The following is a 24,570-nucleotide window of genomic DNA, read 5'->3' as shown; positions in this document are numbered from 1 at the left end:
GCTAGCACTACAAAATGTAAGCAAATTAAGTAGATAAGCAAATTCCTAGAGAATATGTATAGACTATGCTTGTCTTCAGCATGAATCATAAAGTGTTTGCCATCTGGGAAACAAAATGTCACTAGTATCAATACTTCTATTACTGCCTTGATATCTCTACTCCATGAATTCCTCTTCTTATCACCATATAAATCACACTTTACACTTCTGTTTCTGTACAAGTATGCCAATAATTGTGCAATTAGGGGTAATATGGACCCTCATAATAAACTCAATAAAACATTTTTATAACCAGCAAAGTCTCCAGGTTTTGATATTTTACCATAATTATGCATGAGGTCAACATGGAGGAAACACAGAAACTCTCTGTACTATCTCTGTAATCTCCTGTAAATCTATAATTTCTTGAAATAAAAGTTTTTTTAAAAAGAAACATGTTCTATGGCAAAAACTAGTATACACTAAGTGTTAAGTTTTAGCTACTACATTAAAATAATATAGTTTTATCAAACCCAGGTATCCCACATTACAGGTGGCTTCTTTACCAGCTGAGCAACCAGGGAAGCCCACTATAGCAGAAGAGTGCAAAGGGGTATGCTCTTTTATATAAGATGGTCAGTTACTTCACAGAATCCATGGTGAGTTATCATTTGTTGATGATTTACTGTCAGATTCATCACCCTGTCTATAATTTTACTTTGTCCTACATTAAAATCCATCTCAGCTCTAATGCCCACCACTTGACTAAAAGTAGGAAAGAGACTTAAAGAAGGGGTAGATGCCAAAAAAAGTCATTATCATTAAAAAAAGAATAATAAAGTGATAATGTACCCAGGAATGTAAAAATATTCCCATTTGATGAATGTCACCAGTTCTCTTCCAAAAGAGCTTTAGGGATATCTTGAAAGTATTAACAAAGAACTTTGTAAGTATGTTGCATGAAAAGAATTAATCAGTGTTCATATAGATATGCATGTTTTCAAGATTTATGGTTCAGTTCAGTCACTCAGTCGTGTGCAACTCTTTGCAACCCCATGGACTGCAGCATGCCAGGCCTCCCTGTCCATGACCAACATTTATGGTTTATGGCACTGGTTAATATTAACACTTGGACTTTCTTTGGTGGCTTAGATGGTAAAGAATCCGCCTGCAGTGTAGGAGACCTGGGTTTGATCCCTGGGTTGGGAAGATCTCCTGGAAAAGTAAATGGCAACTCACTCCAGTATCCTTGCCTGGGAAATTCCATGGACAGAGGAACCTGGCAGGCTACGGTCCATGGTATTGCAAAGAGTCAGGCACGACTGAGCAATTAACAAACAATATTACAACCTAGGTTGTGATTTTCAACAGACTCTACTAACATTCTATACAATTTGTTTTACCCTTTCATAAACATATGAGAAAGTCAGAAAGTATTTCTTACAATTTCTAAAAACAATAGATAAATAATTGTTTGGGATCACATAAATAAGGAACAGCAGGGGAAAAAAAGAAAAGCTAAAATTCTTGAAACAATTCACACAATACAAAACTGCTTAGTACAGTTAAACTGAAGGTCCCTAATTTAAAAAGCTATACAGTCCATGCACAGAAGTTAACACATTGTTTTCACCCCATAAATAGTAACAATAAACTTCTGAGTCTCTACCACAACTCACTTTCACATTACCTGATAGTTATCACTGACAAACACATTCAGGGGTGACAGGACAAGTTGCAGCATGGTCTCCCTAAATCCTTTTTTCATCTCAAAACATAGTCTTTCCAAAAAAGCTGTAGGGCACTCAGGACCATCAGTAGTTCCATGCTAAAGTCAAGCAAAAACCACAATTAATATATAGAAAATTAAAGACAAAGGAAGTACATAAAAATAAAAATTACACTTATACAATTAAAAAATTTTGATTTTTTTCAAAAGGAAGAATGGTGCTTACTGACAAAAATAACTATTCTGTATCCCAGAAAATGATCTTAGGTTAATTAAGCACCAGAGCTGATTTCTCTCCTGTGAGACCCTAGGAACATAATATGGAGCCAATATGCAGCACAATGCTCCAAGGGCCACTCTCTCCCCATCTGGCCTGGCTCCAACGGACACGGGTTCTTTGGGCAATATAATTTCATTTCAGGTCAGCCCCAATAGGCCAAAGGGTCATCTTTAGAGTAAACTAGGATACTATGGAGAATCCAAACCCATGACACAATTCAACCTCCAGGGTCAAGCCTAAATCATGATTTTGTATAGTTCCACCAAAAGGTCCCAAACTGATCTAGAGTCAGAGATAAAGACTAAGTGTAAAGTCCTATGATATCCATCAGGCTAACTGTAAATCTAGCAATTCAACAACATGGCAAAATATTCTAAAGTTATACAGAACAGCAAAGAATGAGCTAAAGTGAAAGAAGAGAAATAGGAAAATTGTCAATGATCAAGTGATTATGAAGAAAATAATATACTAGCTTTATAAAGATAAAAGGATAAATATACAACAGTTTTGAATCTAAATTATTCTATGTAAGTATGTGCACAAACTACATCACTTCCTATGCTAGGTGGATTTCATAATAGACTCAACTGTTTTGATATGCAAACACTTACAACAGGAAGACGTCCATGAACTTTGTACAAATTAACAAGTACAGTAATATCCCAAGGACGCAAGGTAAGTGGATGAATTGACTTTGCTGAACTTTCATTTTCTTTTTTATCATTTTCCATCCCAACAGCAGTCCATCCAGAACTGGATGATGTTGACAGGGACAGAACGGGGCTTGAAATAACCTCTTCAAAATCCATGTACATGTCATCTTCCCCAAAGTAGTTTTCCTATAAATATTAAGAATAAACTGCTATCAAAAGAGATATGTAACAATAATGCTTCACCTTAGAGCCTGAAATTTGTAAACTAAGCATTTCTTATCCTATTTTAGAGTATTAGTCTATTTCCTAAAATGAAAACAAGATAAAACATCCAAAAAGCTTTCAAGTTCTAACACTGACACTAAATAAAACATAAGTTAAAACTAAAGAGGAAAAAAAAGTAATAGAGACGTTTAAGATAGGTAACAACTCGAAGTCAGCATGACACTAAGGCAAAAACAAAAAACAGCTACGTCTTATATATTCTTAATAAATGGAAGCAGAGAGTTCACTGGATTATAAATGATTTTATAAAATGTGTCAAAACTTAATGATTTTTAATTTGTTTCAGTAGATATTTCATACAAGTTCTGAATTAACATGATGAATGTGAGTACTAATATTTAGAGTAATAAATTTTTGACACGAATAAAAAGTTGTTATAAAATCTGTAATGCAGAGTCTGCATCAAAATATAATAAACTACTAACGTAGGTAACATAGAATTTACAAAGAAATTTAAAATAAAGGCATATCTTTCTTTCTCTATGCTCTTTGTTCTTATTTTTGTTTATGTACTACTATGGAATTTTTTAGTTAAAACAACTGAGATTCAATATACATGTGGTGATGCAAAAACAGTTAAAACTGGACATGGAACAACAGACTGGTTCCAAGTAGGAAAAGAAGTACGTCAAGGCTGTATATTGCCACCCTGCTTATTTAACTTCTCTGCAGAGTACATCATGAGAAACGCTGGGCTGGAAGTAGCACAAGCTGGAATCAAGGCTGCTGGGAGAAATATCAATAACTTCAGATATGCAGATGACACCACCCTTATGGCAGAAAGTGAAGAGGAACTAAAAAGCCTCTTGATGAAAGTGAAAGAGGAGAGTGAAAAAGTTGGCTTAAAGCTCAACGTTCAGAAAACTAAGATCATAGTACCTGGTCCCATCACTTCACGGGAAATAGATGGGGGAACAGTGGAAACAGTGTCAGACTTAATTTTTTTTCCAAAATCACTACAGATGGTGATTGCAGCCATGAAATTAAAAGATGCTTACTCCTTAGAAGGAAAGTTATAACCAACCTAGACAGCATATTAAAAAGCAGAGACATTACCTTGCCAACAAAGGTCTGTCTAGTCAAGGCTATGGTTGTTCCAGTGGTCATGTATGGATGTGAGAGTTGGACTGTGACGAAAGCTGAGCACTGAAGAATTGATGCTTTTGAACTGTGGTGTTGGAGAAGACTCCTGCGAGTCCCTTGGACTGCAAGGAGATCCAACCAGTCCATTCTAAAGGAGATCAACCCTGGGTGTTCTTTGGAAGGACTGATGCTAAAGCTCAAACTCCAATATTTTGGCCATCTCATGAGAAGAGCTGATTCATTGGAAAAGACTCTGATGCTGGGAGGGATTGGGGGCAGGGGGAGAAGGGGACAACAGAGGATGAGATGGCTGGATGGCATCACCGACTTGATGGACATGAGTTTGGGTGAACTCCGGGAGTTGGTGATGGACAGGGAGGCCTGGCGTGCTGCGATTCATGGGTCACAAAGGGTCGGACATGACTGAGCAACTGAACTGAACTCGAGAGAGAGCTCCAAATAACTCTTTGCTTATTATTTACCATGAAGTAAAATTGTTGGTTTTTAATGAACTCACTTGAAGTAGCCTTTTCCTGGTACTTATCCTCAGATAACAAAGTTTTTTATACTTCTGCTGCCACATTAATTACAATGTGTTAAAACTGTCCAGGTACATATATATCCTGCTCTAGCTTATCTTCTTAGCAACAGATGCTATATCTTTTATCTCTAGTAACTGGCACAAAATTCCTAGAATATACTAACTTCTCAAAAAAAATGCTAAATGAGGAGTTTTTAAGACTATTTTTAACAAATAATTTTATAATTGAGCCTAACACCACAAGTTCAGTGAACATATATCCTAAATGCTTTAAATCATAAAACTGGCCATTTCAAATGGTCTCAATATCAATTAGATAGTTAACTGCTTTTCCTACATTTAAAAATATGGACATTCTTTTAAAAATCTTACCTTAATACACAGAAAGGCATTTAATAGAGGTCCATAGAGAGTTATCTGAGAATCTGGAGAAAGTTCCATTTCTACATGAAGTTTATCAGGTGGAAGTTCTGAGGGATCAATAGGAGGACGTGAAGAAGTAGAGGGAGAAGAAACAACTCTGTCTGTTTTCTGAGATGGCCTTAACACAGATAGCATTGTTTCTTCCATTTCTGACACTGGAATAAATGGAGGGAAAAAAAAAGAATAATGTTTGAGTGGAAAGGGGGAAAAGGATCTCTTAAAAGTTCTTCAAGAAACTATTCACTAAAAAATTCTATTTTGTAAATATGAAATCAACCAACACTAATAAAATGTCTCCAGTATATAATGAAAACAAAACTAAAAGACTAATAATTAAAAATGCAATAAAGAATAGACAGACTTCATTGAAATACATATAAAATACACAAATCCAGAAAGAGCTCCAAATAAGTCTTTGCTTGTTATTATTACTACTACAAAGAATCAATAAAAAGTTTTCATTAACAAAGGCAATATTATTATCAAGTTCTGGCAATATACAGTAAAGCTGGGTCAGAACTAGGCTCTAACTATACTTGGACATTAAACTATAGTTATTTTCACATAAACAGCTATACAAACGCACTGTGGCATTATCAAGATCTATATATAAGAAAGTTACAAAAACTATTCTTTAATACTTAACTCACTGGAAAAATACAAAGAAAATATTTTCACTAGATTCTAATTTCTACTTTGAACCCAAATAAAGCAGCACTTAAGCCTCTGGGAAACTATAAATGACAGCTGTCAAAATGCATTAAAGAAACTAACATTTTACAAAATCAAGCACTCTAAATCTATAGATGTACATATACCTGATATCATACTCCAGCTCTGCCCACCAGACCTTGAGAAAATTATTCCTTTCTCTGAGCATATTTCCTCAACTCAACAATGACAATAATATTATAATATCTATTTCACAGAGTTGCTTTAAGGATTAAATGAGATAAAGTAAACCAAGGAACAGCTTGGCCTAGTAATTGATAGCAAATGCCCAAAGAATGTTATACCAAAAATCTTAGAAGCATAATTATGTCAAAAGAATAGATGCATTTCCAAAAAGTTTTAATTTCTTCTCTGTATCCTTGATGTTTATCAATTTTGACATTTTAAGATACTGATTATACAGAAACACTTACATGACTGTTTCAGCTGTTCATCTGCTTTTTGTGGATAAATTGGATGCCATGTATAATCAATTGTAAGCATGACACTTGGGACAGTCCAGCATTCAACCCAACCAGCCCTTTGAAGAGTAAAAAATAAAGTTTCTAGTCAGGTACTTATTCCTTTAATTGTAGACACCAGTTACATATAAACAAATTTTACTATTATTCTCTGAAAGGACTGAAAGCATAATTTTTCCACATTAACACAAAATACTTAAATTGCTAATATTAAATACTTACTTTTCTTGAGTGATGTTCCGCCATTTTGGTTTAACTGTTTTCTGGCCACTTTGACATTCAGCAGGAATACCAGTATCATGAGTCATTTTATTGGGGTGGCAATTCTTTACCAGCATAAATAATGAGTATTTACTAGGGTGGCAATCTGGTAGAAACAAATGAAGGTCAACATCTTCCCCCTAAAAAACAGTTAATAATAACCCAAAGTAATAAAACAGGTACAGAAGTTTGTTAGAATACTATTTACAAGCAAGTCTATCTATAATACGCTTGAGAATAAATTCAGTAAAAAATAAATCTGAAAGTGCAAATTTACACTGAATAGTCAGGTAAGTAACTGGAATAAGATTTTACATTATCTGAAATTCTGCTTAGAAAGTCAAGAAAAAAATCAGGGAAACAAACTGCAAAATTTTTAGAGAACAGTAAGAAGGTTTCCTTGGATATTTCACATATAATTCAGTTAAAAAAAAAAAAAACAGAATTATCTAATATAAGCTCAGATGGAATATGCTCAATATTTTCATTAATTTTAAAAATATGATTATCTGTATTTAGTAAGTCTTGGTTCCTCAACTGGCTTTTATACCTGTGGCGGATTCATTTTGATATTTGGCAAAACTAATACAATTATGTAAAGTTTAAAAATAAAATTAAATTAAAAAATAAATAAATAAATAAAAGCTGAAAAATAAATAAATAAATAAAAAAGAATTATATTAAAGGATCTTCACTGAGTTTCACTTTTTTCCCTTACAGGTGCCCTAATCTTTGCTCATCTTGATGCCTGGTTTCTTAACAGGCACCACAGTCAGCTTTACTGCCTGGGTCCAAATTCCAACTTAGCCACTCACTAGCTAATGACAAGTTACATAAACTTGCCTCCTCAGTTTCCCATTCCATAAATGCACATAACAACTACTTTAAGAAGGTTGTTCTGAGAATTAAATGAATTACTACACATAAAGCAATTGGAATAGTGTCTGGCACTAAGAAGATGTTAAAAAGTGCTGGCTGCTTGTACTATTGTTTTTATTTCTTACCACCATAACCTCCACCAATACTACAACTACTGTTGACTGTATATACCTTAAAATTAGATGTACCATGAATTTTGAACTCCTCAGAGCTGGCTTTTGGATAAAAGGAAGAAGGGTCCTTGTATTTATTCCCTGAATTCAAGGGTACAATTAGAAATGAAACACTGTTGATTTTTGAATAATACAGGTGTGAATGCACAAGTCCACTTATGCGTGGGTTTTTTTTCAATGGTAAATACTACATTACTATATGCTCTGCAGTTGGTTGAATCTGCAGATCCTGAACCTTGGATACAGAGGAACCAAGGATATGGAGGATCTAAGGAGAACCAACTCTAAATTGCACATGAATTTTCTGATGGCAGGGAGAGTCAGCACCCCAATCCCCAGACTGTTCAAGGGTCAACTGTACAAAAAAATGTAAAATATAGCTCACAGACTTAGTAAAACGTTAGAGCTACAAAAATTCTTAAGAGAAAATAAAGATTAGTCATAGAGGTTAGAAATGAGCTCTAACAAAATAATTGACTCAAGGAATTATTTTTCATCAGCCAACTTCTTTTTAACTGAAGTACAATTACTTACAATATTATTCAATATACTCGTTTTAGTTGTACAACAGAGTATTTCAATGTTTTTATGGATTACACATTACACAAAGTTATGACAAGATATTGATTTTATTCCCTGTGCTCTACATTACATCTCTGTGACCTGTTTATTTTATAACTGGTAATTTATACCTTTTAATCTCCTTCACCTATTTCACCCCTCCCCTTTCTAGTAACCATTAGTTTGTTTTTTGTATCTCAGAGTCTATTTCTGCTTTATTCACTCATTTTGTTCTTTAGATTCCAAATATAAGTGAAAACATACAGTATTTGTGTTTCTCTGTCTGACTTATTTCACTATGCATAATACCCATTCTAGGTCATCTATGCCACAAATGCTACGATCTCATTCTTTTTTAAGGCTAAGTAATACTCCAATGAGTATATATACCACATTTTCTTCATCTACATTCATTCATCTGTCAATGGGCACTAAGGTTGCTTCCATATCCTGGCTACTGTAAATAATGCTGCCATGAATACTGGAGTACACATATGTTTTCAAATTATTGTGCAATTTCTTAGGGGAACTTAGGGAATTTACAGGAATGGCAGAATATTGCAATTAACTACCAAAAAAAAAAAAAAAAAAACCAGAAGCAATTCTGTGACACTAAAGTTAGTGAACAGTGGAGGAAAGCCAAAATACTGCAGGCTGGCAACAGAATGGGCAGGAGAGAATAAAGATAAGCACCGGGAAATCAAACTTATTAATAGACCTTGTGGAACAAACAATGCATCCAATTATACGTACTTTTAAAGAGAACTTGGTATTACATGTAGCTGGAACAAAGTCCGTAAAAGGCAAAGAAAAATCAATGTTTAATGTTTCCCCACAGGCTGCCAGGTACACTGCAAAAAAAGAGAAAAAGAAATTTAATTTCCAAAAAAAAAAGAAATAAAAACTGCCTTAAATACATACCTAAACAAAATTAAATTTAAATGCTTAGTTCAATATGAATTCTGAAATAGTTCTCTGAGAGTCTCACAAGACAATGCAAAAAAAGGTCAATTCTAGTACCTATTAAAACTACAAAATCAACACCAATTTTCTTTGTTGATATTTGTCTTAATGAACAGAATATTTAACCTATTTTTTTTTAAAGTACCTACCATTTTCCTGTTGTTTAGTGGAACAGTCAATCCAGTTGTGCTGATTAGCTGCCCAAATCATTTCAAATTGATGAAACATGATTTTAAAATTCCATGTATATGGAACAAATGAAAAAATGTCTGGTGCACTATCACTTGACCAGTCTTGAATTAAATCTAAAATAATTGAAGTAGGAGACAAAATGCACAATTAATTGAAATTGAGAAAACAAAATAAAAATATTCTAACATCAAAAATGATGTTTTCAATTGTAACTAAAAAGAATTTTTATACAAAGATATTAAAAGGTGATTTAAATGGAGCTAAATTAAGATTGTAGGAGAATTATCAACAACCTCGTAGATGCAGATGATACCTCTTGAATGACAGAAAATGAAGAGGAACTTAAGAGCATCTTGATGAAAGTGAGAGAGGACAGTGAAAAAGTTGGCTCAAAACTCAACATTCAAAAAACTAAGATCATGGCAAACAGATGGGAAAAATGTGGAAACATTGTCAGATTTCATTTTCTTGGGCTCCAAAATCAATGCAGATGGTGACTGCAGCCACTAAACTAAAAAACATTTGCTCCGTTGAAAAATACCTATAACAAACGTAGACAGTGTATTATAAAGCAGAGATATTACTTTGCGGACAAAGTTCAGTATAGTCAAAACTATGGTTTTTCCAGTAGTCATGTACAGATGTGAGAGTTGAACCATAAAGAAGGCTGAGTGCCTTTTAAAGAATTGACAACTTTCAAACTGTGGTGTTGGAGAAGACTCTTGAGAGTCCCCCGGACAGCAAGGAGATCAAACCAGTCAATACTAAAGGAAATTAATCCTGAATATTCACTGGAAGATCTAATGCTGAAACTGAAGCTCCAATACTTTGACCACTTGATGTGAAGAGCTGACTCAATGGAAAAGACCCTGATGCTGGGAAAGACTGAGGGCAAGAGGAGAAGGAGGCGACAAAGGATGAGATGTTTGGATAGCATCACTGACTGAACGGACATGAGTTTAAGTAAAGTCAGGGAGATAGTGAAGGACAGAAAAGCCTGATGTGCTGCAGTTCATGGGTTTGCAAAGAGTTGGAAATGACTTAGGAACTGAAGTACAACAATAACAAACAGTTTGAGAGTAAAAATGCTTACTTACTAATCACAGTTACAGATAAGAAAATTTTTAATGTATTTCATACACGTATTATATCTTTAAAGAAACTTAAGAAGATAAAAGGGCAAGAAAATCACCTGATATTCTGTTACTCAAATATCTAATATTGTGGACATATCTCATTCTAGTTTGTTCTCTATGTAAATTTTTACAGTATCCTAAGATGCACATGTTTGATGTATTACTTTTTTCACTGAACTCAAAATTTTGCCATGTTATTTAATAGACAGTAACAAGGATTTTAATGATAGTTCATTAAAAAGATCTGTAAAGATTTATTTAACCATATACTGTACTTTGATATTTAGACTTTCTTCAAATTTTTGTTGTAGATGATGTTATTGTATTTATTTCCATACAAGATATTTTACATATTCAGAATTATTCTGACAGGACAGATTTCAAAAGTAGATTTCCTAGATCAAAGTTTATGAATTTTTTAAAGATGAGCTCGATAAAGGACAGAAAAGGTATGGACCTAACAGAAGCAGAAGATATCAAGAAGAGGTGGCAAGAATACACAGAAGAACTGTACAAAAAAGATCTTCACGACCCAGATTATCATGATGGTGTGATCACTGACCTAGAGCCAGACATCCTGGAATGTGAAGTCAAGCAGGCCTTAAAAGCATCACTACGAACAAAGCTAGTGGAGGTGATGGAATTTCACTTGAGCTCTTTCAAACCCTGAAAGATGATGCTGTGAAAGTGCTGCACTCAATATGCCAGCAAATTTGGAAAACTCAGCAGTGGCCACAGGACTGGAAAAGGTCAGCTTTCATTCCAGTCCCAAAGAAAGGCAATGCCAAAGAATGCTCAAACTACCACACAATTGCACTCATCTCACACGCTAGTAAAGTCATGCTCAAAATTCTCCAAGCCAGGTTTCAGCAATATGTGAACTGTGAACTTCCTGATGTTCAAGCTGGTTTTAAAAAAGGCAGAGGAACCAGAGATCAAATCGCCAACATCCGCTGGATCATGGAAAAAGCAAGAGAGTTCCAGAAAAACATATATTTCTGCTTTATTGACTATGCCAAAGCCTTTGACTGTGTGGATCACAATAACCTGTGGGAAATTCTGAAAGAGATGGGAATACCAGACCACCTGATCTGCCTCTTGAGAAATCTGTATGCAGGTCAGGAAGCAACAGTTAGAACTGGACATGGAATAGCAGACTGGTTCCAAATAGGAAAAGGAGTACATCAAGGCTGTATATTGTCATCCTGCTTATTTAACTTCTATGCAGGGTACATCATGAGAAATGCTGGACTGGAAGAAACACAAGCTGGAATCAAGATTGCCGGGAGAAATATCAATAACCTCAGATATGCAGATGACACCACCCTTATGGCAGAAAGTGAAGAGGAACTCAAAGCCTCTTGATGAAAGTGAAAGAGGAGAGTAAAAATGTTGGCTTAAAGCTCAACATTCAGAAAACCAAGATCATGGCATCCGGTCCCATCACTTCATGGGAAATAGATGGGGAAACAGTGGAAACAGTGTCAGACTTTATTTTTGGGGGCTCCAAAATCACTGCAGATGGTGACTGCAGCCATGAAATTAAAAGACGCTTGCTCCTTGGAAGGAAAGTCATGACCAACCTAGATAGCATATTCAAAAGCAGACACATTACTTTGCCAACAAAAGTCCGGATAGTCAAGGCTATGGTTTTTCCAGTGGTCATGTATGGATGTGAGAGTTGGACTGTGAAGAAGGCTGAGCGCCGAAGAATTGATGCTTCTGAACTGTGGTGTTGAAGAAGACTCTTGAGAGTCCCTTGGACTGCAAGGAGATCCAACCATCCATTCTGAAGGAGATCAGCCCTGGGATTGCTTTGGAGGGAATGATGCTAAAGCTGAAACTCCAGTACTCTGGCCACCTCATGCAAAGAATTGACTCATTGGAAAAGACTCTGATGCTGGGAGGGATTGGGGGCAGGAGGAGAAGGGGACAACAGAGGATGAGATGGCTGGATGGCATCACTGACTCGATGGACGTGAGTCTGAGTGAACTCCGGGAGTTGGTGATGGACAGGGAGGCCTGGTGTGCTGCGATTCATGGGGTCGCAAAGAGTCGGACATGACTGAGCGACTGAACTGAACTGAACTGAAGGCTATTATAAATCACAAGGACTCCCCAGCTGGCTCAGTGGTGTGGCATCTACCTGCCAATGCAGGAGATGCAGGAGACGCAGGTTTGATTCCTGGGTCAGGAAGACCCCCTAGAGAGGGAAATGTCAACCCACTCCAGTATTCTTTCCTGGGAAATCCTGTGGACAGAGGCGCCTGGAGAGCTACAGTCCATAGGGTCGCAAAGAGTTGAACACGACTAAGTGACTAAGCAACAATAAATCACAAACTGCTTTCCAAAAGTAGTAGATCAATTCATGTTATTAAAAATGTATGGTCAACTATCTGTTTCACTGTACCTGTTCCTGCATTATATTTCTTTCTACCTCTATTTTTATTTTTTTGATGGCAGCTGGGGTGCTGCATCTTGATTTCTGATAACTGAAAAATGGTATCTCAGTTTAATTGAATATTTTCGTTACAAGGAGGGTTGAATATTTTTTCATGTCACTTTATTCACAAAACAAATATCTACAGAATGTCTACTGTGTGCACACTCTGTTCTAGACCCTGGGAATACAATGTGAGCAAAACAGTCTTGGCCGTAGAATTACAGTCAATCAGCTTTACTGACTGCTGATTTACTGTACTGCTGCATTAGATGCTTTAATTGTTGCTTTTCAAAATTGTGTTCATATATTTTGTCTGCATATCCTTTCATACTTAAATATTTTTTTAAACCCAACAGGCAAAAGCTCTTTATACTATATAAAGATGTCACAGTGCTTTTCCTTCTAGCATTCACATCATTTGCATGTATTATATACTCACAGGAATCACATTCTTCAATAAATCGTATCCTCCTAAAGGTGTCAAGCTCATCTTTGTACACTCAGTACATAATACAGTGCTACAAAATCAGAACTTTGTGTATTTGATGGAGAGCAGCAAGTACCATTGTTATAACACAAACTCTTGACAACCAGATAGTCCTGGGTTTATATTCTGGCTTATCGTTTTACTAGTTATATAATATAATCTTGAACAAATGACTGAAATTCTATTGGTCTTCTCTTTTACAAAATGGGGACAATTGACAGACTTATTGTGAGAATTGAGGGGATAATAAGTGAACTTTTAGCACAGAAACTGTCACAAGATAGCACATGAATGGTGGCACTTGTTAAAGATATTCTAAGAAAAATAATAGGCAAAATTAATTATATATTTAAAGTCATTTTCCTTGAATTTTAAAGGATATCTTTAAAGGAGAAATATTAGATTCAGTAAAGAACTCAGAAGTCAAATATTGTATGAACTCATTTTAAAAATAACTGCAACATACAGAAACCTGTACACATATATTAAATCCTCTCAGGAAAATGACAAAATAATATCAAGTTTCAATAAAAATTAGTATTAATAAGATGCAGAATTTTACTATATCAGCAATAAAAGGCATATGGCCAATTAACCTATTCTGAGACTAGAGAAAGGAAAATTCCACTTAATTTTACTTTATTTTAAATACATTTTTATTTCTTTTAACAAGCAATCCCAATAGTTTATCATATCTTACAGTATCTATGCTTACTTCTAAAACTTTATTTCTACATACTATCGTACCTAACTATCCTGACTGCATTATCACTAGCTTTAACACAATGGTCAGCACTCAGGAGGTGCCCAAACGTCATCTCTGCCGTTAACCAACTACACAATACAAAATTTATCACTCATCAAGTTGTTTTTCCTCATGTTTTTCCCTCATAAACATGCTTGGTTCTGCACTTTTATTCAAATTATTCATTCCTTCTAAAATAAACACACTCATTGGTAACCTCTTTGTTAAGGAAAATGCTAACCATCTTTAACAATAGCATGACCATATAGAGAGAACAAGGGTCTATAGTCAAAAAATTGTTCTTAAATGTCTCTCCCACTTATTGGCTTCATGAGTCTGCCCAAGTTGTTGAATGTTTCTTCAATCTCCTCACCATTAACTCAGGGATAACAGTAACAGCTGTCTCTTTTCAGAGTTGTGAAGCTGATAAAAATGAATATGCTTTGGAATGTTTTATGAAAACACTATGCAAATTTTCATTAATGTTACTGAGTTCATTTACAAAGATTATTTCAGATCTTAATGCCCTTTCTTACTTTCTCTAATTGCCTTCCAATCATAGAGATTTCCTCTGTATTCACATCTTCCATGTACTTGTTAGGGTCACAATTCATGGTTGTGCAATATACTTGAGATTGATAAATAAAGATATGCACATAAGCAATGTGCTTAGTTGCTCAGTCGTGTCTGAGTCTTTGCAACCCTCTGCACTGTAGCTTGCCAGGCTCCTCTGTCCATGGGATTTTTCAGGCAAGAATACTGGAGTGGGTTACCATTTCCTTCTCTAGGGGATCTTCCCGACCCAGGGATTGAACCTGCGTCTCTTGTCTCCTCTGCACTGCATATGGATTCTTTCACAGCTGAGCCATCAGGGAAATCTAGACCACCTTAGTTGGAGGTTAAATAGCAAGGGAGAGTTCTAGGGTGGACCTTGGACCACTGGAATGGTTGGATGTTACACCATAAGGGCAGTGAAGCTGCTGTGGGAGGGTGAGAGGTGAAAGTACAGGACAAGGCTGGATGTTAGACTGCAGGTCAAGGGCATGACCACAGTGGAAAGTTCAGAGGTTAGACCATAACAGAAGGGCTTGAGGTTAGACTACAGCAGAAAGCTGGAGACTGGCTAGAGGTGAGAACCCAGATAGAGTGAAGTGGGTCACCCATGTAGAAGAGAGGGTGGCTGCAGGGGGAGGGCCATGGTCAGGGGAGCAGTGGGAGGGTGCAGATAGGTCATGGGGATAGATCCAGGCTGGGCTATAGGGAAGGGACAGAGTCAGAGTGAGGAAGGAAAGATCCAAGTGTGGGGAACTGAGGGAGGCCAGAGGGATGGGGGTGACAGATGCTGCAGCTAAGTCCCCTTTGCTTTGAGCCCCAAGCCCACCTCCTTCTTGACCAACAGGAACCACACATTGCCCTCCATGCCCAGAAGGGGGCCTGGAGCCAAGACTCCCTTGCTCGAAGGTAGGCTCAGGCTCTAGAGCTCCCTCTCCCGATACCCTCCTAATTTTCTACAGGTTGAGATCATGGTTTATATTTGTTTTGAATCATTATTCATAAGAGAATCTCAGCTTATAGTGGTTGCATTTATTTACTTGATACTACTAATTAAAAGGCTGAAATATAATTGCTAATGAAATAAACACAAATTCAAATAATCTACTAATCTAAAGAAACCAATGTAATTTTATAGTTATTAGTCAATTTCTATTTTAATATCTTACACGTTTTTCAAGTATCTTATCTACAATTTCAATATATTCTGCAGTACAGTTTCCCCACCAGCTTACACAACATCTTTACTGATAAATATTAAAAATTATGGTAACAAAATATTTTTACTAGGAACCTCAAAAACTATTTCCAATATGTATTTCTCTTTAAACCAAAAAATGCCCTTATTACCAGCTGGTTTTACCAAATAAATTTACCAGAAAAAGGAAGGTTTTTGATGCTTGATGCTTAATTATTGATAAGTCAAGCATACTAAACATCAGTAAATATACAGAATGTTTGAAAAATTCAGCTAAACATGAACTAATAGGCAATTTATTAACTACATTCATTTCAAATATACATGGAATTTTTTTCAATGGTAATGGACCAAACTATAAAACATGTCTCAACAAATATTGGGAATGGAAAAAAAAAAAGTTGTGAAGTTGGTAATCTAAATATTAGTCTGGGAAAAAACCTCATTTACAACTTACTTTATAATTAACTAAGTTGTAATAATTACTTAAATAATTAATTACTTATAATTAAGTAATTACTATATAATTACAACTTGCTTTATAATTTGCTGGCCTATTTGTTAGGCCAGCAAAAGTCGCTCAGTCGTGTCCAACTCTTTGCAACCCCTGGGACTATATATAGTCCATGGAATTCTCCAGGCTAGAATACTGGAGTAGGTAGCCATTCTCTTCTCCGGGGATCTTCCAAACCCAGGGATTGAACCCAGGTCTCCCACATCAAAGGTGCATTTTTTACCAGATGAGTCACCAGAGAAACCCAAGAATACTGGAGTGGGTAGCCTATCCCCCCTCCAGCGAGACCATCCCAACCCAGGAATCAAACTGGGGTCCCCTGCATTGCAGGTGGATACTTTACCAGCTGAGCTACCAGGAAAGCTACACCCTATAAAATATCCATCAAGTGGTACTGGGATTGTAATACTATTATAATGTCATGTTCTTCTCTTAGAGTAAACCTAAGTCAATTTCACTATTGCCAGTAAAGACTTCACTTCTGCCTTTGTTTTGAATCTTTCGTTCTTGAGGCAGCTCTATATTGTTTTTATCATGAAGTGATCTTTGTCTCACATTGAAATTGCTTATGAACAATTTTAGCTCACTAATAACTAATGTGAGAATGGTTCATGAGACATACAGATAGACAATTTATTTTCTGCAAAAATCTGTCAATAAAGAAATGTAAAACTGAGAAAAGAGAAAAGCAATTCAAACACTATGACCAAGTGTATTTTCTCCAAGATTAGACTAATATTATTCTATCTTTTTTAAAGAATAAAAAAGTTTTTAAAGGATTCTAGAAAGATTTCTGGGGTTTTCTTAGGTGGTGCAGTGGCAAAGAATCCTCCTGCCAATGCAGGTGATGCAGGTTCGATCCCTGGGTTGGAAAGATCCCCTGGAGAAGGAAATGGCAACTCACTCCAATGTTCTTGCCTGGAAAATCCCATCAACAGAGTTGCCTGGTGGGTTACTAGTCCATGGGGTCGCAAAGAGTAAGACACTACTGAGCATGCCCACTGCAGCAGAAAGATTTTGGAAGTAATACATCTAAATATTACAGTTGTTAAATCTGGGAAATGAGAACTTAAGCTTTGTACCTTTCTACATTTTAAAAATTTCTCCAAATCAATTTTAGAAAAAAAGTAACTCAAAAATGAATTTCAACAGATAGAAGCATAAAGATTAGAGTTAGAGAAAGAAAAAGATTCAAGAAAAACACAATTATATTTTAAGAAATGAGTACTTGTTTAATAAAATATTCAGTCTAAATGTAAGCACTACTACAAAATTAACATTAAATCTTGAGAAATTTATACTTCTATCTAACTATTCTTAGCATTACTAAAGTCTGAGATTGTGAAATCTGGAGGAAACACAATGTGAAGTATAACATGCTTGAAAATGTTGGGTTTTTTAAGTTTAAATAAATTAAATAATTTATAATCTAAAAAATCTAAAAATAAAGAAACTGGAATCTACTTTAAAAGACAAGCAAAGTTAGAAATGACAAAATATTAAGTGAGAAGGAAAAGAAGTTATTTATATAAAAACAGATTCTTGGGCCAGACTTTTGGGTTGGAATCCTAACCTGACCTAGTCAACCTAAACCTAGACAAAGTGCTTAACCACTCTGTAACTGACTACCCTCTTCTATAAAATAATGATAATAAAATTGACCTCAGAGAGTTATTATAGAAGTTTAATGATTTAATATGTGAAACTGCTTTAAAACAGAGACAGACACTAATACACACTAAGTTCTAGATATATTTTTTTTTTTCATAAACCTGAATTAAGTATTCATTGTCCAGCTTCACTGACAAAAGCTTAACTTTCTGGGACTCTGTCAAAGTTTCTACTACTGAGACCTTGAAACCTGAATCCTGGAGAAGAATCATGTAACTTGTCTCTATTTCATAGATAAGGTACTGAAGCTTAAACAATTAAACAATTTGGCTCACATCATATTACTAGTAAATAATGTCACGACAGGACTACCTATGCATATCTTAATCACTGCTATACCCACAAATAAACAACTGGTGGGTGGACAAACAAATGGATAAATGTAGCAATCAGTCAAACAAATAGAAACTCTGGGGTAGCCACTGATCCTGGAAAAGCAGACTGATTCTGTTTGGTTAAACTTCTTACAGAAAGCTAAAAAGATGCTTACTTTTATGTAATAATTTAAATTACTGTAGTGATTAAACATTTATGTTATTCAGAGACTAAGACTACACATTCCCATATTCATAAAATGTAATAAGTAGCTATCATAACATGCTGCAAGAAATAAAAGAATTTTTCCAACTAATGATAGTATTAATTCAATTATATACATCAACAGAAAGGAGTTAAGTAGGGACTCTGAATATAAAAACATATTTGACTATGTGAATATATTGTCTGTGGATTACAATAATTAAAACAAAATAATAAATCCACTATGATGCCTAATTCATAAAGAGGAAAAAACCAATTCATTCTCCCCATCTAACTCCCCCATTAGAGTGACACAAAAAAGAATTCTTGCACTTCCTTCCAAGGTCAATTTTGGGTTCACAGTTTCCTTCTATGGGTTAAAAGACAGCACAGAAGTCCATTCATTTTGATATTTGGCAAAACTAATACAATTATGTAAAGTTTAAAAATAAAATAAAATTAAAAATTACAAAAAAAAAAGACAGCACAGAACATATATATTTAAATTTTTCCTCTAATAATCTCAGCCCCAAAAGAAGTATAAAAGTGAAAAAGTATGAATTGTGTCATTAAGTCTCTATGTTGAATCTAAAGGCAAAACTTAATTAATATAAACAAATTCTCTCTGATAAATCTCACTGTATTCTTACTTATTAGAAAATTACCTGTAAAAAAATTCTTCTGTGCAAAGATGAAGTGGTAGGTGGCTTTATAAACCTCTAATTCACACTGCCATGTCTGTGGCATGTTCCATATTCGGGGGTAGCTGGCATTGATGTGAAACTGCAAGCCAAATGTTAAGCAAAATGTTAGACGTTAAAACATGACATTGTGTGAACAGCATTAGAAATGAACTCACACAAACAGGTAATTAAAACTTATTTTCCTACTGAGTTGAACAGACGGTCCTATACAGATTTTCAAATTGCTGTGGCTAAAGGTCAGTACCCATGGTTACATCCAGCTCATGAAATACTAAGCCATGATGTGGCCAAAAAAGTTTAAGAACAAATCAGGCTACAGTTTTGATACTGTAGCTAAACAAAGAGAGTAACCTCATTAATTCTTCTTTAAACTTAATCTGTTAAGTGTGAGGCTCAGGGTCAAGGAGGATCGAGTGCAGTGCACCCTGTCACACAGAAGTTTGGCCACCAGTGCCTCCTGGCTTCTCATTTGACAGCACAGTAGTTATAAATCTGACATGGTGCTTTGTGATATATTTCACCTGCCAAGACTTGGCAATTCTCCAAAGGCAAGAGCTGCCTGACCAGGAATAGCATTATTGCACAGTACCATTTATCAGCAATAGCTCAGGAATTCATTAAAATGCTAAATATGTCAGTTTAACACATATTTATAGTACTCAATATATTCTTGGAAAACTGTAAAATTTTCCTCTTAATTTACGTATATCGTGTAAATGTGCTTGTTTAGATAAACAATTAAGGACCTAATGATACCATCTAATATAAAACAATCCTCTCTGAATATAAGTTATTCCACACAGTAAATTTGGTTATTATTGTTATCCCTGAGAAAAAATAACAATCAGATTGATTAATGAGTTCCTGGCCTGCAATTTTTAATCATGAGTGTTTCCACATTAATTCTGTTTCTAATGTGGTGCAATTTAGGGTATCAATCAGATTTTCTTCCTTGTACTTTATTCATCAAGTAAAAAGGACAGTGAACTATTAACCTTGAGAAAGAATCTGATGGGGCCAGGAAACATACAGTAAAAATTTATCTAATTATTTACAGCATAGGAGAGTGTCTAGCCATACAATGAAATTAAAAAAAAAAAATTCTAACAACTTCTCAAATTTTTTTTTAATTTTATTTTTAAACTTTACAATATTGTATTGGTTTTGCCAAACATTAAAATGAATCCGCCACAGGTATACAACTTCTCAAATTTTTAAAGGCCAAAAACCCATGTGTTGCTGCCTTATATTCATTTCCCCTAAAAGAAGAGCAATAGGGAGAGGCCAAAAGGAATCCAAAGCATCGAGAATCTACTCTTCTTCCCAAAAATATGGGCAAGAGCACCTGGTGGTTCCTGAATAAGAAGACAGATCATTTGATGACTTGACCATTAAAATTTTATACTAAAAAATAAAACCCAAATTTGTATTTTATAGGTATATGTGTATCATCATATACATTAGACTTACTGCTAACATTTCCGCTTCTAAGAGAGTCCGGTATTGCATGCTGGTAGTGGCATCAACATGTAAGAGCTGTCCTTTAATCGCAGGGGTATAACCTAAAATAGGTAAAAACATAAAAAATAAGAACCTAAAAAAATAGATAATTAAAATTTTCAGAAACTGGAAACCAATTCCCCCACCACCCAAAGAAGGAATTCCTGAAAACTGGTGATTAGTTACTATTTAAATACACTTCCAATAATGTGGACTATGCTATCTAATCCATAACCTTTCTCATTTTGGACAGCTCTGATGAGAAAAAAAAGTTCCATTTTCATATAATATCTATCCTGATCTTGCTTTCTAATGCCAAACTACAAGTCTATTTTCTAAATGATTAATAAGCAAGTTTTTAAGACTGCTCCCATGACTTTTTTTTCCCCATTAACTCAAGGGTACATATATTCATCATTTTCAACTACTCATTATATTGTGACAGTTTCTGAACAACAGCTATTCCTTACATAATGACAGTTATCAAACAACACAGCCCTTTTCTGAATAAAAGCAGAAAAGTTCAGAGTATTTCACTTCTTTTTTTGATGGACTGTCCTCCTATGAACACTAAAACTATGATCATTATTATATGGTTAATTCAACATGCATCCCACTCTGGGCATTTTTTCCCCCAAACATCGGAATCTTTTGGGGAAGTTTTAAATGTTTTATTCTGTTATTATCTAAGACTTCAGTCTATTTTTCTCTCTGAAGATACTCATCTTAAAAGCGATCTAACCTTTACCAGGCTTCCTGGTGACTCACTGGTAAAGAATCCTCCTGTCAATGCAGGAGATGTGGGTTCGATCCCTGGGTCAGAAAGATCCTCTGGAGAAGGAAATGGCAACTCACACCAGTATTCTTGCCTGGGGAATTCCATGGACAGAGGAGCCTGGCAGGCTATAGTCCACGGGGTTGCAAAAGAGTTGGACATGACCAAGTAACTAAACAACAACTTTACCAAGAATCTGACTGGGTTTTCCTTAGACCTTTAGCTCATGTAGTTCCACAGTCACTGTGCTGTGGCACTTCCCATGAATTCATGATAGGTCAAGATGATGATGCCTCAGTCCTCAGATGGCCCCTTTACCCCTGTGCACCAATAACTGTACCCCTAAAAAATATGTACAAATATTATCCTATTTGCATCATCAGTTTAAAAAAGGCAAAAGCACTCCCTTAACTGAACTATTCTCAATTTTATGCAACACCCAACTGTCTTTCCCCTACAGAATTACCTATATGTCAGTAATTAAGGCTATCCTAAAAGATGCTACTTTCCAACCGACTACTCTGAATCCTAGAGAATCTCAATATCTACTTTAAGATTTAGTATGATTATTCTTTTAAAAGTAACTAAGATAAGGTTTAGTTCTTCACTATAATAGCTCTAAAGTTAAAGGGAAAAGATACTACCTCATTTTCAGTCACTTTTTCGATTAATTATCTAAGCAGGCAGACTCAACTGCTATCTTTTTAACACAAACTAGTCAACCCCTTTGCCTGCTTTCTTCTTATTGTAGAAACAAAATGAGTGACAGAAATAAGGAAAGAGAGCCAATCATATAAAATTACTCTAGTCATGCTTCTGGGAAAGTGATAGAAATACTGCTAGACAGTAATTTAAAAATAAGGGTAAGCTGCTACTCTCCATACTCTCAAGAGTGAATAAAGCAGAATTTCAATTGTTATCAATTACAAATGTAATAAGAGAATAGGAAAAACAAAGAAAAATTAGGAAGACTATTTGACATTTTGATAAATTTAACAAAAAGTATTTAATGTTTAATGTTACTGGTTAATCTGTATCAGGGCCCAAATTTCAAATGCATAATGAACTTAGATTATCTTACCTCAGATGAAACTACAACTATCAGGGCATGATTTAATATGTTAAACATGAAATATTCTGCTTTCTTAAAGTTATGCTATTCAAAGAACAAGCTTACTCTCTGACAAAAGTCTACTAAAGATATAACTTAAAACAAAGCTTATTAGCTACTGAATCAATTTCTGCCCATGGACCATGTTTCATGTGCCAGATCTTGGGTTTGGTACCAGGTATACACTGGTAAAAAGAAATATACAGCACCTGCTTTTACAGAGCAATAGACTAGTAGGAAAAACATATGCTAAGCAAATTATGCACAATCTTACAAAAGAAAGGTATAAAGTACAATGACAGCACAAATAAGACCTAGCTTGAATAAAACAGTTTTTCTCTTCTCTCTAGGTGCATGAATAATTATACAGCATTTACTAAGGACACACATAGGACTTCCCTGGTGGCTCAGATGGTAAAGCGCCTGCCTACAATGCGGGAGACCTGGGTTCAATCCCTGGGTTGGGAAGATCCCCTGGAGAAGGAAATGGCAATCCACTCCAGTACTATTGCCTGGAAAATCCCATGGACAGAGGAGCCTTGTAGGCTACAGTCCATGGGGTCGCAAAGAGTCAAACACGACTGAGCGACTTCACTTTCACTTTTCAAGGGCACATTAAAATATAACAGAAAACTGAAAGAGAAAACTCAATTAATTTTAGTCTAAGTAGATTAATAATTATTTATATATTAATTATGCCTATAATCACTTAAAAAGAAAAACACTCATTGTAGCTTACCATTTTCCTCAACCGTCATTGGAATATTAATTTCTAAATATGAACCAGCTCCAACATTTACATGTACAGCATTTGTTTCCTACCAAAAGAAAAAATTCATATGAGACATTATAATTATTCTCACATCTATACTTTTCAGTTATTAACGCAGACAAAAATCAATCATCAATCCAATGGCTCAGCAGAAAAGAAATCTGCCTGCAATACAGAAGACATGGGTTCGCTTGTAGTGTCAGGAAGATCACCTGGAGGAGGAAATGGAAAGCCACTCCAGTAGTCTTGCCTGAAAAATTCCATGGACAGAGGAGCCTGGGAAGCTATTGTACAAAGGGCCACAAATAGTCGAACACAACTGAGCATAGCACACATACACAATATTAAATAGGGCTTCCCAGGTGGCTCAGTGGTAAAGACTCTGCCCGCCAAAGTTCAAGCCTTGGGTCGGGAAGATTCCCTGAAGAAAAAAATGGCAACCCACTCCAGTATTCTTGCCTGGAATATCCCATGGACAGAGGAGCCTAGCAGGCTACAGTCCATGGGATTGCAAAGAGTCAGGCACTGAGTCACAACAACAATATTAAATAGGTATTAAAAGTTCCTAAGAGCAAAAGTTCAAATTTATACCAAAAATACACTAAAACAATTTGGCTAGATTCAAAGGAGAAGAAGAAGGAGACTACAGTATCAAAGTCTATTTTCATTAATTCTTTCCAGTATTTGGCACTTAATGATGTAACATACATACTGGGGATAGGGGTCAGGCAAAGCTCACAGAAATGAATCCAAGTATAGCACTAGTCAGGTTTCCCATGTGGCACTAGGGTAAGGACTCACCTACCAATGCAGAAGACATAAGAAATGCGGGTTCAATCCCTGGGTAGGGAAGACACCCTGGAGGAGGGCAACCCACTCCAGTATTCTTGCCTGGAGAATTCCATGGACAGAGGAGCCTGGTAGGCTAAAGTCCACAGGGTCTCAAAGACTCAACCACAACTGGAAGCAACTTAGCACACACGCATGGGACTAATTACCAGAAAAACACTCTGGAAGATAATGGTCAAATTTTAAACATTACTTTCTACAATTTCAATAATTACCCTATTTTTGGTAAACAACAAGTCAATTGTAGCATCTGCAATAATATTCATTCGTAGTTCAAAAGCAAGGATCTGTCTTGGTCTCCCAGGCTGTGCAATTTCAGAAACTTTCAGAACTTGATAATCAGGAGGGAAGAAGAACTTCCATAGACAATCTCTAAATAAGGAGGAAGAAAGAATAATG

General features: G+C 35.5%; 1 protein-coding gene across 5 annotated transcripts in view; it reads right to left on the bottom strand.

The window, feature by feature from the left end:
* The window catches only part of KIAA1109 (KIAA1109 ortholog), a 195,382-nt gene that overhangs the window by 129,300 nt on the left and 41,512 nt on the right, over window positions 1-24,570 (bottom strand). For all 5 annotated transcript variants that reach the window (XM_027567282.1, XM_027567285.1, XM_027567284.1 and 2 more), the window contains exons 12-22: window positions 24,387-24,543; window positions 23,290-23,368; window positions 20,635-20,726; window positions 19,126-19,243; window positions 9,153-9,308; window positions 8,794-8,891; window positions 6,389-6,567; window positions 6,119-6,225; window positions 4,923-5,128; window positions 2,600-2,827; window positions 1,670-1,807 (exon numbers count right to left, since the gene is read on the bottom strand). In XM_027567282.1, coding sequence (XP_027423083.1) covers window positions 1,670-1,807; window positions 2,600-2,827; window positions 4,923-5,128; window positions 6,119-6,225; window positions 6,389-6,567; window positions 8,794-8,891; window positions 9,153-9,308; window positions 19,126-19,243; window positions 20,635-20,726; window positions 23,290-23,368; window positions 24,387-24,543 — 1,558 coding nt within the window. The remainder of the gene's footprint in view (window positions 1-1,669; window positions 1,808-2,599; window positions 2,828-4,922; window positions 5,129-6,118; window positions 6,226-6,388; window positions 6,568-8,793; window positions 8,892-9,152; window positions 9,309-19,125; window positions 19,244-20,634; window positions 20,727-23,289; window positions 23,369-24,386; window positions 24,544-24,570) is intronic.

Source organism: Bos indicus x Bos taurus, chromosome 17, assembly GCF_003369695.1.
Source record: "Bos indicus x Bos taurus breed Angus x Brahman F1 hybrid chromosome 17, Bos_hybrid_MaternalHap_v2.0, whole genome shotgun sequence".
NCBI classification, from domain to species: Eukaryota; Metazoa; Chordata; class Mammalia; order Artiodactyla; family Bovidae; genus Bos; species Bos indicus x Bos taurus.
Note: the sequence above shows the minus strand (reverse complement) of the source record. Positions and strands in the feature narration are given on the sequence as shown.